The sequence below is a fragment of the Canis lupus genome, chromosome X (genome assembly GCF_003254725.2).
Source record: "Canis lupus dingo isolate Sandy chromosome X, ASM325472v2, whole genome shotgun sequence".
Taxonomy (NCBI): Eukaryota; Metazoa; Chordata; class Mammalia; order Carnivora; family Canidae; genus Canis; species Canis lupus.
The window spans coordinates 98501533-98515679 of NC_064281.1; the positions used below are offsets into that span (position 1 = coordinate 98501533).

General features: G+C 38.1%; 1 protein-coding gene across 1 annotated transcript; it reads left to right on the forward strand.

Annotated features, from left to right (window-relative positions):
• Nucleotides 1–664: 664 nt before the first annotated feature.
• PRR32 (proline rich 32) lies at nucleotides 665–2767 on the forward strand. The gene is made up of 2 exons (XM_025431871.3): nucleotides 665–893; nucleotides 1730–2767. The coding sequence occupies exons 1-2, from the start codon at nucleotides 874–876 to the stop codon at nucleotides 2610–2612; spliced, it is 903 nt and encodes a 300-aa protein (XP_025287656.1). The 5' UTR covers nucleotides 665–873; the 3' UTR covers nucleotides 2613–2767.
• The last annotated feature ends 11380 nt before the right edge of the window (nucleotides 2768–14147 follow it).

Genomic DNA, 14147 nt, shown 5'->3' on the forward strand with positions numbered 1-14147 from the left:
AAGGTGAAATCTGAGCTAATATTCATACATTTATGATACCTGTTATGCCTTTTATTCCCCTCCCACTTGTAGAGTTTACCAAGCTCTGTTATAAGAAAAGAAATGTATATTTACAGAGCTCTATTACAGGAAATATGTATATAGCACACACACACATACAGATGCACACACAAACACCAACATACAGAGCCAATAAACTAGAAGGTAGAAAAAAAAACACAAATTGAGGGGTTAAAAAACAAAAGCCAATATGATTTTTAGGGTGATTTTTCTATAACGCTATTTTTGTTTCATCTTCACAAGAGAGACTCAGATTGAAAATCTATTTAATCCCACAAATTTCTATTCATGAAGTATGCATCTTCAAAACTGGAATTTTAAATTACAAGACTACACATGGTACAGTACTCAAAATTTGCATTTCCAAACTCAAGGAAGAGGTATGGTAACTACCTTTCCTAACCGAAAATTCAAAAATAACTCTTAATAAAGTACCATGCTTCCATGATCATTCTAAAATCTTGAAATGATTTGTGTTTCCATCTGGCCTGCAACAGGGTTAATTTACCTAAAGCCCTTACCGTCCATCTACTACTATGCAAAAAGGATTCCTACATTAAGCTTCAAAGGAGTGTCACAGATTTATCCCCTCCCCCTCCTAAGTCCTTTTCTCCCTCCCTTCCCTAGCAACTGGTAACCTCAGAAAGAGAACTCCAAATCTAGAAAGAAGCAGTTGGTCCCTGGCTTCATTCGAGTAGCCAAGCTGCTCTAAAGCAGAAGCACAAGTCCTCTCTCCAGACTGAGCTGGCCTACGTGGGCTTTCAGCTGGTTTTCTACATTATCTCACAAAGGTTTTCCTGATCAACTTTCTCCATGGCTTGTATTGAAAATGTGTAAGTACGGAACTCAGTAGACCTGTTTAATTTTGAAGGCAAAAGGCAGTTTGGATTGTTTTTCTGTGTAACCTGGACAGGGATGAGTGGGCTGGAGGGAGTGCAGGAGAGGATCACAGACAAAAACCTTGCAGGACACAAACTCCGGTACTAAAAATACTGGATTTAAGGGCAGCAATTTTTAAATGTAATTTTGCAACAAAAGTGCAAATCCTTAGTCTAAATAGTTGGGGTTAAACTTGAGGAAATTTGTTCTCTAGAGTGTGGTACGGGTTGAAAGAAAGAAAATTTTAACAAAACTTGGTGCAAATGTTTAATGATGCTTCAAAAACAAACTGGAGTGTTTGTTCACACAAATAGCCTTTCTTTTTAGCTCTATAGAGGAAAAAAAGTCTTTCTTCACAAGGCTTTTCAGAACACTCCTGCCAGAATCTGAATGCTGTGCTTTAGTGGATCATAGGTCCTACTGGGACTGGAAAGAGATGCTGTTTTCTATCGCAAGCATGCACACGCAACCTTTAAGGAAGCTCTCTGGGCTTTCTGGGTCTTCTCTTTCTTGCTGCCTTGAGGAGGTGGAGAAATGGGGACTAGGGTGGAGCCACAAGAAAGTCGTAAAGGGGAATGGGGAAGTCTGTTTAAAAAAGCCACCTGGTACTGTGAAAGTGGGCGAAAAAAGTGCTTGGAGACTGCACGAGGGAGGAAATAGGTCTCTCCCTTTCCCCTGGTATATTCCTGCGAGTTTAACCAATCACATATTTCAGATAATCTCATGTCCCTGCATTTCCATATTTGTTGAATTACTTATTTCTACTTTATTTATTTCTATTTTTTGCAAGCCTTGGTGGGCACGCCCCTTCACCCAGTGGAGTTGTTGCAAATGAGTGTGGGATCCGGGAGCCGCACCCCGACGACGTGTCTCTCCAGTGTTCCAGTTCCTTGCCGAAAGACGATGTGGAGCCTTGGGGCCACCATCGCGTCCTGCTGAGACCTCCCCTCAATGTGCTGACTGACCTGGCGAGAGAGCAGCTGGAGCGCCCCTCCGAGACCGCAGGAGCCTGCATTCCTGTCGACAGTTCCAGAGCTCACAAACACCCCTATGGGCCACCACCTGCTGTTGCGGAAGAGTCCCTAGCAACAGCAGAAGTAAATAGCTCGGAGGGGCTGGCAGGCTGGAGGCTTAGGGGACAGGATTCTATTAATGTGTCCCAGGAATTCTCTGGCAGCCCTCCCGCACTGATGATAGGGGGGGCAAGGGTCAGCAGTGGGGGCACCGAGAGAGGTGGCAATAATGCAAGGTTATACATGGCTTTGCCACGAGGTCAGGGGTTCTTTCCACCCAGGGGTCCACAAATAAGAGCCCCCCCACATATCCCCACAATTAGATCAGGGGTAATGATGGAGCTGCCTCTAGGAAATACAAGAATGGCTAGCAAGGAAAGGCTGGCTCATGTTTCTTTCCCACAGGGAGGCCCGCGGCACCCCGTGGAAAATTGGCCAAGGTCTCTCCCCTTGTCTTCCAGCACTCCCGGTTTACCTTCTCGTCCTACTGCTCATTGCTTTATATCTCCTCGACCTCCTCCGAGTTTCAGTCCATTTCTTGCTATGCCTATTGCTTTTGCTCCACCCCCGATATTTGGTCCTCCGCTGCCTTCTTATTTTGCCAATTTTCCTTCTTGGGGTATGCCGGCTCCTGCGCCCTCAAACAGAGAGAACAACTGAGGACAATAAACGGAGGGGGGAAAAGGGTTGGAGGGAAAAGGTGAAAATTACTCATTTACGTTTTTATATTTGAAACCCCCTACCCTCTTAAACTTTGTTTAGCACTAATGTGCCTTACATGATTGAAGATTCAATAAAAATTCTAAAGTTTGAAATACTGTGAATTATTTTTAAAAACTCCACCCTGGGACCCTAAACACTAGCTTTTGTTTTCTAACTTTAAGGAAATTAAAGCAGTAACGGGTTAGTGCTTTCTAAGTAGTTTAGTTAAATCTAGCCTTGGCTTGCAGCTAGGGCAGGGGCAGGGAATGGGTGTGTGTGTACTGTATCCATTAAGTTCTTACTAGATGAAATCTAGGGTGGGGAATCGTACCTACCTAAGGCTATGGGAGTTGCTCAAAGCAGTATAGGAAAATTAAAGTCGATAAAGTAGACCAAAGTCTAGATAATCGAGGACACAATGAGTAAAAATAGGACAAGACTCCAGAACGGACTAGGCAACACTCAACAGCCAGTTAGAGGAAGAACTAGGCTGAAAGATGAGGAAACAAAAGGGGCAGGGGAGGGAGGCCCCTGACTCTTGATTTGGGCTGAGCTCATGATCTCTGGGGTGAGGTGGAGCCCCAGAATAATGTTGGGCATGGAGCCTGCTTAAGATTCTCCCTCTACCCCTCCCCCCAGCTCGATTTCTCTTTCTCATAAAAAGGGGGGGAGCAAGGGAGATAAAAATGTTGTAGTCAAACATGAACTAGTTTGCCCCTCAACATTATACTGTTACTAAGTACATGGTATACACAGAGCTTAATAAAAAGTCCAGGGAAAAGGTGAAACGGATGGTTCCTTCACCTGTTGCCTGAACACAAGGCTACTATCTATTCAGAACTTTTAAACACAAATGAAAATATTTTACTCACATAGCATTATTTTCTCAGATACTGCTGTGTTTGTACTCTAATGTACTGCAGTGCCCTATTATAATGAGAGATTATCTGAGAGATTATCACAATATCTGGATAGGAGCTTTTTCTTTTCTTTTTTTTAAAAGATTTTTATAGGGATCCCTGGGTGGCGCAGCGGTTTGGCGCCTGCCTTTGGCCCAGGGCGCGATCCTGGAGGCCTGGGATCGAGTCCCACGTCGGGCTCCCGGTGCATGGAGCCTGCTTCTCCCTCTGCCTGTGTCTCTGCCTCTCTCTCTCTCTCTCTGTGACTATCATAAATAATAAAAAAAAAAGACCTTTTTAAAAAAAATAAATAAATAAAAGATTTTTATATATTTATTCATGAGAGAAACCGAAGGCAGAGACACAGGCAGAGGGAGAAGCAGGCTCCATGCAGAGAGCCCGATGTGGGACCCAATCCGGGAACCACACCCGAAAGCAGATGCTCAACCACTGAGCCACCCAGGCATACCTGGATAGGAGCTTTTTCAAATCCAAGTGGTAGATACAGGCACAATATGCAGAGTGGAAAGATGATCGTTCTGACTGCTGTATAATTCAATTCACAATATAATAAAATGCCCTAAAACAAAGCACACTATATGAACAACCACTAAATTAGAAACCTCTTTAGAGGGATGCCTGGTTGGCTCAGTCGGTTGAGCAACTGCCTTCAGCTCAGGTCAGGATCCCAGGGTCTTAGGACATTGAGCTCCAACTCCCTGCTCAGAGGGTAGCCTGCTTCTCCCTCTCTGTAGCTCCCCCTGCTTGTGCCCTTGTGTGATGTCTCTCTCTCTCTGAAATAAATAAAACCTTTAAAAAAATAGAAACCTCTTTAGAGAATGATTCTTCAAATAAGCAGTTTTCATGTCTACAGCTGATGGTGTAGGTGACATAAGCAGTTAAAGGCTGATGAAACCTGCAGATACAAAAGACATCTAGCCTATAAACAAAACCATTAATGTGTTTTTAGCACCAATAACACCTTTGTTGCTACTCTGACAAAAAGGACACGTGGATCCATAAAATTTCTTTTTTCTCCATTTATTTAATATTAGATTGTTCTAAATTTCCAGATGGTAGTGCAAGGCTTAGAAGGAACATCTGGATAGTGCTTGCTAAAATTCTCTTCACTCTGTATGTCCTAAGGCTGGCACAATTCCATCAATTCACTGTGGTGAGTTGAGCAGACGTATTCAGCAAATCATTTGACAGCTGCTCACTATGAGGTAGCTTAGTCCCAGCGTACCAAACACTTACTGAATTTTCAGCCTTAATGAACAGAGGAGTTGGGCATGCTTATAGTCATAAAAAATATCTTTTGAGCCAGATGTTAAAAGATATTTTGACAAAAAATCAAGTTGTTGTGTCAACAGTAGTGCTGAATCACTGGAGAGTTGCCAAGAGGTGTGGTAAGTGACAGCAGGACAGGATACATTTTCCTTCTCAAAGGAAGTAGTGTGATAAAGGCTCAGAAAGACTACTCACAAATACAACAGTCCATGACAAATTCTCTGTAACAAGAAAGTGCCACTAACACAATCTGCTGGTTTTCAACCTTCTGTTGTCTTTCCTAACACCCCCTGTGTTTGTTATTTTCTATGTTATTTCTAAACACTGAACGGAGGGGCCCTAAACACTGAATACCTATAATGTTCAATAAAAAATAACTATTTGCAAATTGAGGCATTGAAGTTTTATTTATATTCCTGTGATGTAGGATGAGCATTTTCTTTAGTTTATGAAGAGTTCTATGCCTATATAACAAATTTCAGTGAATGCAAGTATAGAATAAACCTGGGATCCTGTTGTTAAATGCAAGTGAAATGTAAATATTTTTGTTTATTCACACCTCTGTATGGAAATGATGTATCACTTTGTTATCATAGATGTCAGCATCCTCAATGACAGTAAAAAACATTCATTTTAAACATACGATTTGCCTTAACATTGTTATTTTTAAATTGTTCTAGTGTAACTTAAGCCAATATTAACCCTATAGCACAATATCCTATTTATCTTAGAAAGTGCTCATAATGCAATATATTCAACACTCTTGAACATATACATTTTCCTTTCTTTTCTATGGCTTAAATAGCTCTTTACTGCAAAAGGAAAAGATAAACATCAACAAAGTAGCCCTTTCTTCTGCTAATAATGGGAATGAGTTAAGTATTTCCTATTCAAAGTTATAATCATTGTCACAAGAAGATTCATGTCAGACTGTTTATTATTTATAGTTCTCATTATATTCTTTGTCACAAAACTGTAGCATCGGAATTTTAATGTCCTATATATTCTCTAGAAGATAATCATAAACTGTACAACTTTGACCTTTTCCATGTCACAAAGTATGATTCATTAGCCATTTCTATTTTCCATTGTTTACAACTTCTGTAGCCTGATGGAAGAAGTACGCATGGAGCCAATCAAACTGCAGAATAGTGAAAAGGCTAAAGTTCAAAGTTATGAAATTTTTTAAGTTTGTAGTCTTTCATAAGTCATAATGATATTAAAAGTACACCTCATTCTTCTCAGAATTACTAAATACTAAGCAACACCAAATAATTTATTTTCACTGGAGTATTCAGGTTGAGATCATTGTGTTCTTTATCTACCATGGAATAAGTGGGCTTTTTTATTTATTTTTTTTTTATTATTTTTTTTTTGGTGGTTGCCACTAAATAATTAGGTAGCATATATATAATGGGGGAGAACTATATCCTTACATAACTATTACTCTATTTCAAGATCAATAAACCAAACCCAGAGATAAAATAAATTTTAGACAGATAAAAACATTATGTTGGGGCACCTAGCTGGCTCAGTCCCTAGAGTATGCAAATCTTGATCTTGGGATTGCTGAGTTTGAGCTCCATGCTGTGGGGTTTACTTTTAAAAATGAAACAAACAAAACACAACACTATGTCATGTCACAAATTGATTCCATAGCTATCACAAAATTTTGTGTGTCTTCCTTATAATAAGCTTGACTGAGTGATATTCCCACAGAAAGAGCAAGTAATGGGACTAAATTAGGTGAAATAACCCATCTGTTTCTCTGTGGTAATATTCATTTTTTTATAATAATGCAAATGTACTGAATTTATCAAATCAAATCTAGATGTGAGAATTCAGAGAAATTGTGCTTCATCATGCAATCCTTTTGTTAAGTACCTGAGAAGGTACTACTCTTACTAAAGACTGATTAAATACATACACTTTTTCACCCACCTTTGGGAACTTCACTGCCACTCAGAAAGGCTTACTCAGTATCTCAATTTCTTAGAAAAATTATCTGTGAAACTTATTTTCATGAAGTGACTCCACCACTGTTTTTTGAGAATGGACCAGTATCCTATATGACTTTATGGAGGTAAACTATATTTTTTCCAACCCTGAACATCTTTTTTCCCAAGCACAATAAGATAATATAAAGCACACAAACCTGTCAACCCTACCATAAAGGACTTTGCCCATCTAATTGTTTAATCATTTAAGTGATGGGGAAATATTCATTTATAATGGACTTCATCCAACACTCTGATTACAAAAGTTTTGACTCAGAGGCAAAGCAACACACAGAGTACAGGGGTTGATGGATGGTGTTTGTGCGTATGAGAAAAAAAAAACTGATGGAGAAAGAGGATTAAAAATAGAGAGGGGCAGGACCACTGTCAGTTGAGAAGAGATGAAGTGCTTTAGAACAGGAAGCAGCTGCAAGATGGAAGTACTGTGGGAAAAGTAATAAATTTGGATATAGGAGAATGTAACCCAGAGGAAGTAGAAAGGTGGCAATTTGAAAAGAAAAAAGTGGTATGGGTTAAGTATTTAATGACAGAAAGGTTCCATGTAGGAGCCACACATTCAAGAGGGTGGGGATGAGGTGATTAGAGAAACATTATCCAGCCTTCCTAAAAATGAATCTATCTCCACAGCTTCATTCCTTCCTATAAATATCATCTCTCCTTAGATAGCAGCCAATCTCATATTCCCTGTGTGAAACTGGAAACTTTCTGTTTGAGGTTTCATTAAGCCCCCAAACTGGCCTTGACAAGCAGACACATCATCAAGGTTAACTCTCTTAGTGAAGTAGGTATTCAAAGAATTAAACTCACAGAAGAACATTTTCTGCTTAAGTTCTGAGACAAATAAGAGCCTGAACCATTTTTTTCTTTTTTTTTAATTTAAAATCCTATCTTTTTTTCCTCTAATGAGGTGCATTGATCATTTCCAAATTTTGCCTTTTCATTCCTCCTAGTAAATCATAATTTTCATTCATAATCAGGTAATCTATTATTTTTCCTAGGGGGCATATTTGTACCTCCTTTAGGTATAAAATCTTTTTTTTAAGATTTTATTTATTTATTCATGAGAGACACACACACACAGAGAGGCAGAGACATAGACAGAGAGAGAAACAGGCTCCATGCAAGGAGCCCGATGTGGGGACTCCATCCTGGGACTTGATCCCTGGACTCCAGGATCACGCCCTGGACAGAATGCAGATGCTCAACTGCTGAGCCACCAGGAGTCCCCAGGTATAAAATCCTTATACATTGTGTTAATTCTCACTGGTGCTCAGCAGTTGTTAGTGATATATTGTACCATAAATGTGTTGAGGACAGTGTTTAATGTCCTAAATAAAAAGTTAATTGTCTATAAATATAACATTGTTTTTTTTAAATCTTGTATTACGAATAAGTCTCATCTGGACAAAAAAGATCAACTATATATAATATTTCCTAGGTAAAAAAAAAAAGACCACCTATGAGATAGTCTTACAAAGATTATCAGTGGGATGCCTGGGTGGCTCAGCTGTTGAGGATCTGCCTTTGGCTCAGGGTGTGATCCCAGGGTTCTGGGATCGAGTCCCACATTGGGCTTTATGTATGGAGCCTGCTTCTCCCTCTGCCTATGTCTCTGCCTCTCTCTCTGTGTGTATCTCATGAATAAATAAATAAAATCTTTAAATAAAAGATTATTAGTAAAGTCATGGATAAGCCCCAATTTAACCAAATGATATGGCTTTAAGAAAAATCTCTGAAAAAAGAAAAAGAAAAATTTCTGCAGAGTTTATATGAACTGTATTGCTGCAATGCTAGGCATTTTCACAAGTCAATTGCAATCTACATGCATCTCAAATTGTACAATATATAATAATAATATAATAATATTGCTAAACTTACTGATCAAATGAATTTATGTTATTAGAAAAAGTACAGATCCATGTAAAACATGGATAAGTGACATTATCAAGTAATTTACAAAAGAGGAAATAATGACTAATAAACATACAAAATAGTTTATAAATGTAAATTAAGATAAGAAATACAGTTTCTTATCTGTCAAATTAGTAAATTTTTTTTTTTACATAGTTGTATATATCGTTAGAGATGGCTTAGGCATATGTGCAGGAGTATAAATGGCAGAACGTTTATTGAGAGCATTTTGCGATATAAAACAAATTCCTTAAAATTATAATGTTATTTGATTTAAGAATCCTGCTTGGGGTTTGCCCTAAGGAAATAATCATGGATATGTATAAATCTGTAGCTACAATCAAGCTCATCTTAGCATTGTAACAGCAAAAAATAAGTAAACTAAATGTTCTGAAGTAGACAATTGTCTATTTAAATTGTGGTATATTCAAATGATAGCGTATAATGCCACCATCAGAATAATAACAATTATAATTTTAAAAATAAAAATTAAAAAAAAATAAAAATAAAAATTGTCAGGGCTACCTGCCTGACTCAGTCTGCAGAGCATATGACTCTTGATCTCAAAGTTGTGAGTTTGAGCCCCATTTTGGGTATGGAGACTACTTAAAAAAAATCTTAAAAATAAAGACATACAAACTTCTATATGCATTTTAAGTGAAAAAAGTTTCAGAAGTATGTGACAGAAAGATCTTTTCTTTTTGCTTAGCTATAATTCGAATTTTTATAATGAAAATTTTTACTTTTGTAATGAAAATTAAGAGTCATGATAAGACAGAGATTGTGTAAGTGTACCTGGCTGGCTCATTCGGTAGAATATATGACTATTGGTCTTGGGGTTATGGGTTGGAGCCCCAAGTGGGTGCAAAGTAAAAAAAAAAGATGAGTACCTGGGTGGCTGAGTGGTTGAGCGTCTGCCTTTGGTCAGGTCGTAATCCTGGGGTCCTGGGATTGAGTCCCTCATCAGAGTCCCTGCATGGAGCTTACTTCTCTGTCTGTCTGCCTATGTCTCTGCCTCTCTTTCTGTGTCTCTCATGAATAAATAGATTAAATCTTTCTTTTTAAGGAAACTGTATATGATTTCTAAGGTCTCTTTCAACTCTATCCTTCAATGAAACAATAACATAATACAAAACAGAACATTATAGATATTATGTAGTAAACTTTATTTTATTTTATGTTATTTTGTAACTATAATCTTAAATAAATGAATACTCAGAGAAAGAGAAAAAATCAAGTGTGATGAGAGTAGTTATATTTAGTCAAAAAGTTTGAGTAAGACAAAGTCAGGAGCACTAATGCCTTTGCAACATTTTGTTTCTTGATCCTTGGTGGAATGAGGCCCTATATTAGTTATGTTAGTGAAAATCTGATATTTGGTTGTTTCCACAAGTCACTGACCATCAGTGAGTTAGGACTGGCCAATACAGGCTAAGACTCAGGAGAATGAGCAAAAAATACAATCTGGTCTTACCATCGGTTTAGGCAGGCAGGGGTCAAATCCATACAGGTCAGCTGAAGCAGCATGGTGAAAGCAAGCATAAATTCAGTTTAACAACTTTTTCATATATCTATGCCTTTTAAAAAAGTAATCTTTACATCCAATGTTGGGCTTGAATTCTCAAACCCAAGATCAAGAGACTCATGCTCTACAGACAGAGCCAGCCAGGCAGCCCCTTTAATATATCTATGCTTTTTAACGTGAAATTTCTTGATTTCCCATTGAACTACAATGATCCTAGATTTGTTTTAAGATTTTTTGTATGTATGTATGTATTTACTTGAGAGAGAGAGAGAGAGAGAGGAGGAGCAAAAGGAGAGGAATAAACAGACTCCATGCTGAGCACAGAGCCTGACACAGGGCTCAATCCTATGACCCTGAGATCATGACCTGAGCTGAAATCAAGAGTTGGACACTTAACCTAACTGACTGAGCCACCCAGGCATCCCTACAATGATCTAGTTTTAATTCTAGCAACCTGGAATAGCATATGTTAACTGTAGCCAGAAAAATGTAGGTGAGTCATGTTTTTGATGTAGGAAGGAACAAAGGTGCTAAGATTATTAAACTGGTGCAGTATCTTCCCCTTCTACACTATTTCCTGTTGAATGTGAACAATTTAAAAATTGTTAAAACAAGCAAGGATGATGTAAACATTTTAAAACTGCATAAAATATAACCCAGCCTGTAGAGTACCAATTATAAATTATTTTCTAGGGGCACCTGGAGACTCAGTGGAGATGCTACTCCTGATTTCAGGGTCATGAATTCAAGCCCCACATTGGGTGTGGGGTGTAACTTCTAAAAAAATTGTTTTCTGTAACCTATTATGATACCCACAATTTAATTTTTTTAAGATTTTATTTATTTATTCATGAGAGACTCAGAGAGAAGGCAGAGACATAGGCAGAGGGGGAAGCAGGCTCCTTGCAGGGAGCCTGATATGGGACTTGATCCTGGAATTCCAGGATCATGCCCTGAGCGGAAGGCAGAGACTCAACTGCTGAGCCACCCAGGCATCCTGATACTCACACTTTACAATACTTTAAAAAGTAAGCACATCGAGAATATGATTGTATAGTTTGTACCCTGCACAAAAGTGTCCAGCCAAAAGGATATAAGTGGGGATTGAAATTCAGTTTGCTTTCTGCTTGATAAACAGTATACCTGAGGAGAAGCAACTTTTTTCTAATTTATCCACATAGAATGAGTGCCCTCTTCCAATTTGTCCATAGGAGTAGTAGATACTAGTGTGGTTCACGTAAATAACAATGAGTTCAAACAACTTCATATCTAACAAAACTAGAAAATTGGTAAAGAGCATGATCTTAGTTTAAAGAAACCACAATTTCAGTGTCGTTAGAATTAAAAAATAATTGCCATTCAAAATGCCCAACAAATGGTCAAAGACCAGCAGGCTTTCAACTGCAAATTACCTGTTACCATTAGACATAGAAAAATAATCCATATTAAAAAGTAAATTTGGGGGATGCCCTGGTGGCTCAGTTGGTTAAGTGGTTGCCTTTGGCTCAGATCATGATCCCAGGGTCCTGGGATCAAGCTCCACATTGGGCTCCCTGCTCAGAGGAGAGCCTGATTTTCCCTACTCTCTCTGCTTGTGTGCTCTCTTTCTTTGTCAAATAAACAAAATCTTAAAAAAAAAAAAAAAGTAAATTAAGGGCACCTGGGTGGCTCAGTCAGTTAAGTGTCTGACTCTTGATTTTGGTTCACATCATGATCTCATTGTTGAGAGAATGATGCCTCTGTTAGGCTCTGTGCTGGATGTGGAGCTTGCTAACAATTATCTCTCTTCCTCTGCCTCTTTCTCCCACGTCTAAAAAAATTTTTAAAAGCAAATTAAAACTAAAATTGACAAAAGACAGTTGCTTTAATGGTATTTACATGAAGGAAAAAAATCTCACAAAGCATCTCTTTTGTGCTTGCATAAAGAATACTTTTAATGGGAACAATGTAGAAATATAGCTAGAACCAATCACCAGACTGACATTTCAAATATATTTTGGAAAATGACTGCTATCACTGATACTATTAAAATATTAGAAGTAATAACACTGAAATTTTCAAGAGTCATCCAATATAACGAGCCCTCAAATATACTCTAAATATAGTTCAGTATGAAATCTACTCTTTAAAGCATATGTTGAGGGATGCCTGTGTGGCTCAACAGTTGAACATCTGCTTTTGTCTCAGGACATGATCCCGGATTTGCAGGATCGAATCCCATATTGGGCTCCTTGCATGGAGCCTGCTTCTCCTTCTGCCTGTGTGTCTCTGCCACTCTTTCTATATCTCTCATGAATAAATAAAACATGAATAAATAAAGCATATGTTGAATACCAGATGTAAATATATTAATCATTTTCCATGACCAAAATAATTTTGCTTTCTGAATGCATTTAATATGCTATTTTTTCTATTTATTTCCCCCCCCCCTTTTTTTTTAAGGATGAGATAGCACCAGAATCCTTAAATGGAAATTCATCATGCCTCAACTATATTCACATTTCTAGTGAAGAAGCTTATTTAACAATTTCTTAGAAGATATCCCTTGGGTTTAGCTGTAGGCAGGAAATGATGTATAATTAGCACTTTTATGTGGCATTAACAAACAATCTTGTTAGTTCATTACTTTTTAATATTTGCATCAGTCCTCTGAAAGCAGATTAAGAGCAACTGTAATTTCCATATGCAAAATTCGTTAACAACAAAGCTCAGAAATTGTTCACTTTAATCCAAACCATGCCACAATAATGTATCTTTTATTTCTTTTCTCTCTGAATTCTTTTTTTAAATTATTTTATTTATTTATTCATGATAAATACAGAGAGGCAGAGACACAGGCAGAGGGAGAAGCAGGCTCCCTATGGGGAGCCCCATGCAGGACCTGGGACTCTGGGCCCAAGTGCTGAGCCACCGAGGCATCCTCTGAATTCCTTTTTAGCTTATTCAGTGATGTCTCTGTGTACTGTAAAGTCATGGATTGTATCAACTACCTTTCTTTAAAAAAAAAGATTTTATTTATTTATTCATGAGAAACAGAGAGAGAGAGAAAGAGAAGCAGAGGGAGAAACAGGCTCCATGCAGGAAGCCTGATGCAGGACTTGATCCCAGGACTCCAGGATCATGCTCTGAGCCAATGGCAGGCGCTAAACCACTGAGCCACCCAGGGATCCCCTGTATCAACTACCTTTCAAGTCTCTATATACAACCTACAATAAATTCACTGTATGGTATTGCATTAGAGGCTGCTCCCTATACTTAGATATTATTCCACCACTAAGTGGAAAGTATGTAATTATTTTTATTTGAAACATCAAGGGTGCCTGGGCAGCTTGGTTGGTTAAATGTTTGACTTTGGCTCAGGTCATGATCCTGGGATCCTGGGATCTGCTAACATAGCATTCCCTGCTCAGTGGGGAATCTGCTTCTCCTCTCTCTCAAATAAACAAAATCTTTGAAATGTAACATCGAATACATATATTCTTAAAACTACATATACTATTATTATTCTTTGTACTGTACGAACACTGAGAGCAAACTTTTATTTAATAATCTCAATTATTTTCCCTTTGAATAGGACACTGAAAACACAAGACCTTATTCCTTTAAATTCTGACCATAAACTGAAACCAAGGGAGACTCTCTGGATCCAGAATCAAACATATCTATTGTCTAGACAGAACATTCACCCATCGTTCACTAGATTGTTTGGCTACCAACACAATCTTGACTTCTGTTGAGTTTGTTGTAAACAGAAACACCTGAGTCTTATTTACTTTCAAGATGCTAGAAAGCTAAAAATTCCCTTCGTCTACTTTATGTATTTGATTATTCAAAAATTAGACACTGACAT

Coding starts and splice junctions, on each gene's coding strand:
- PRR32 (XM_025431871.3), top strand. CDS start 874: ATGGCTTGTATTGAAAATGT. Junction 894..1,729: donor ATGGCTTGTATTGAAAATGT/GTAAGTACGGAA, acceptor ATTTTTTGCAAG/CCTTGGTGGGCACGCCCCTT.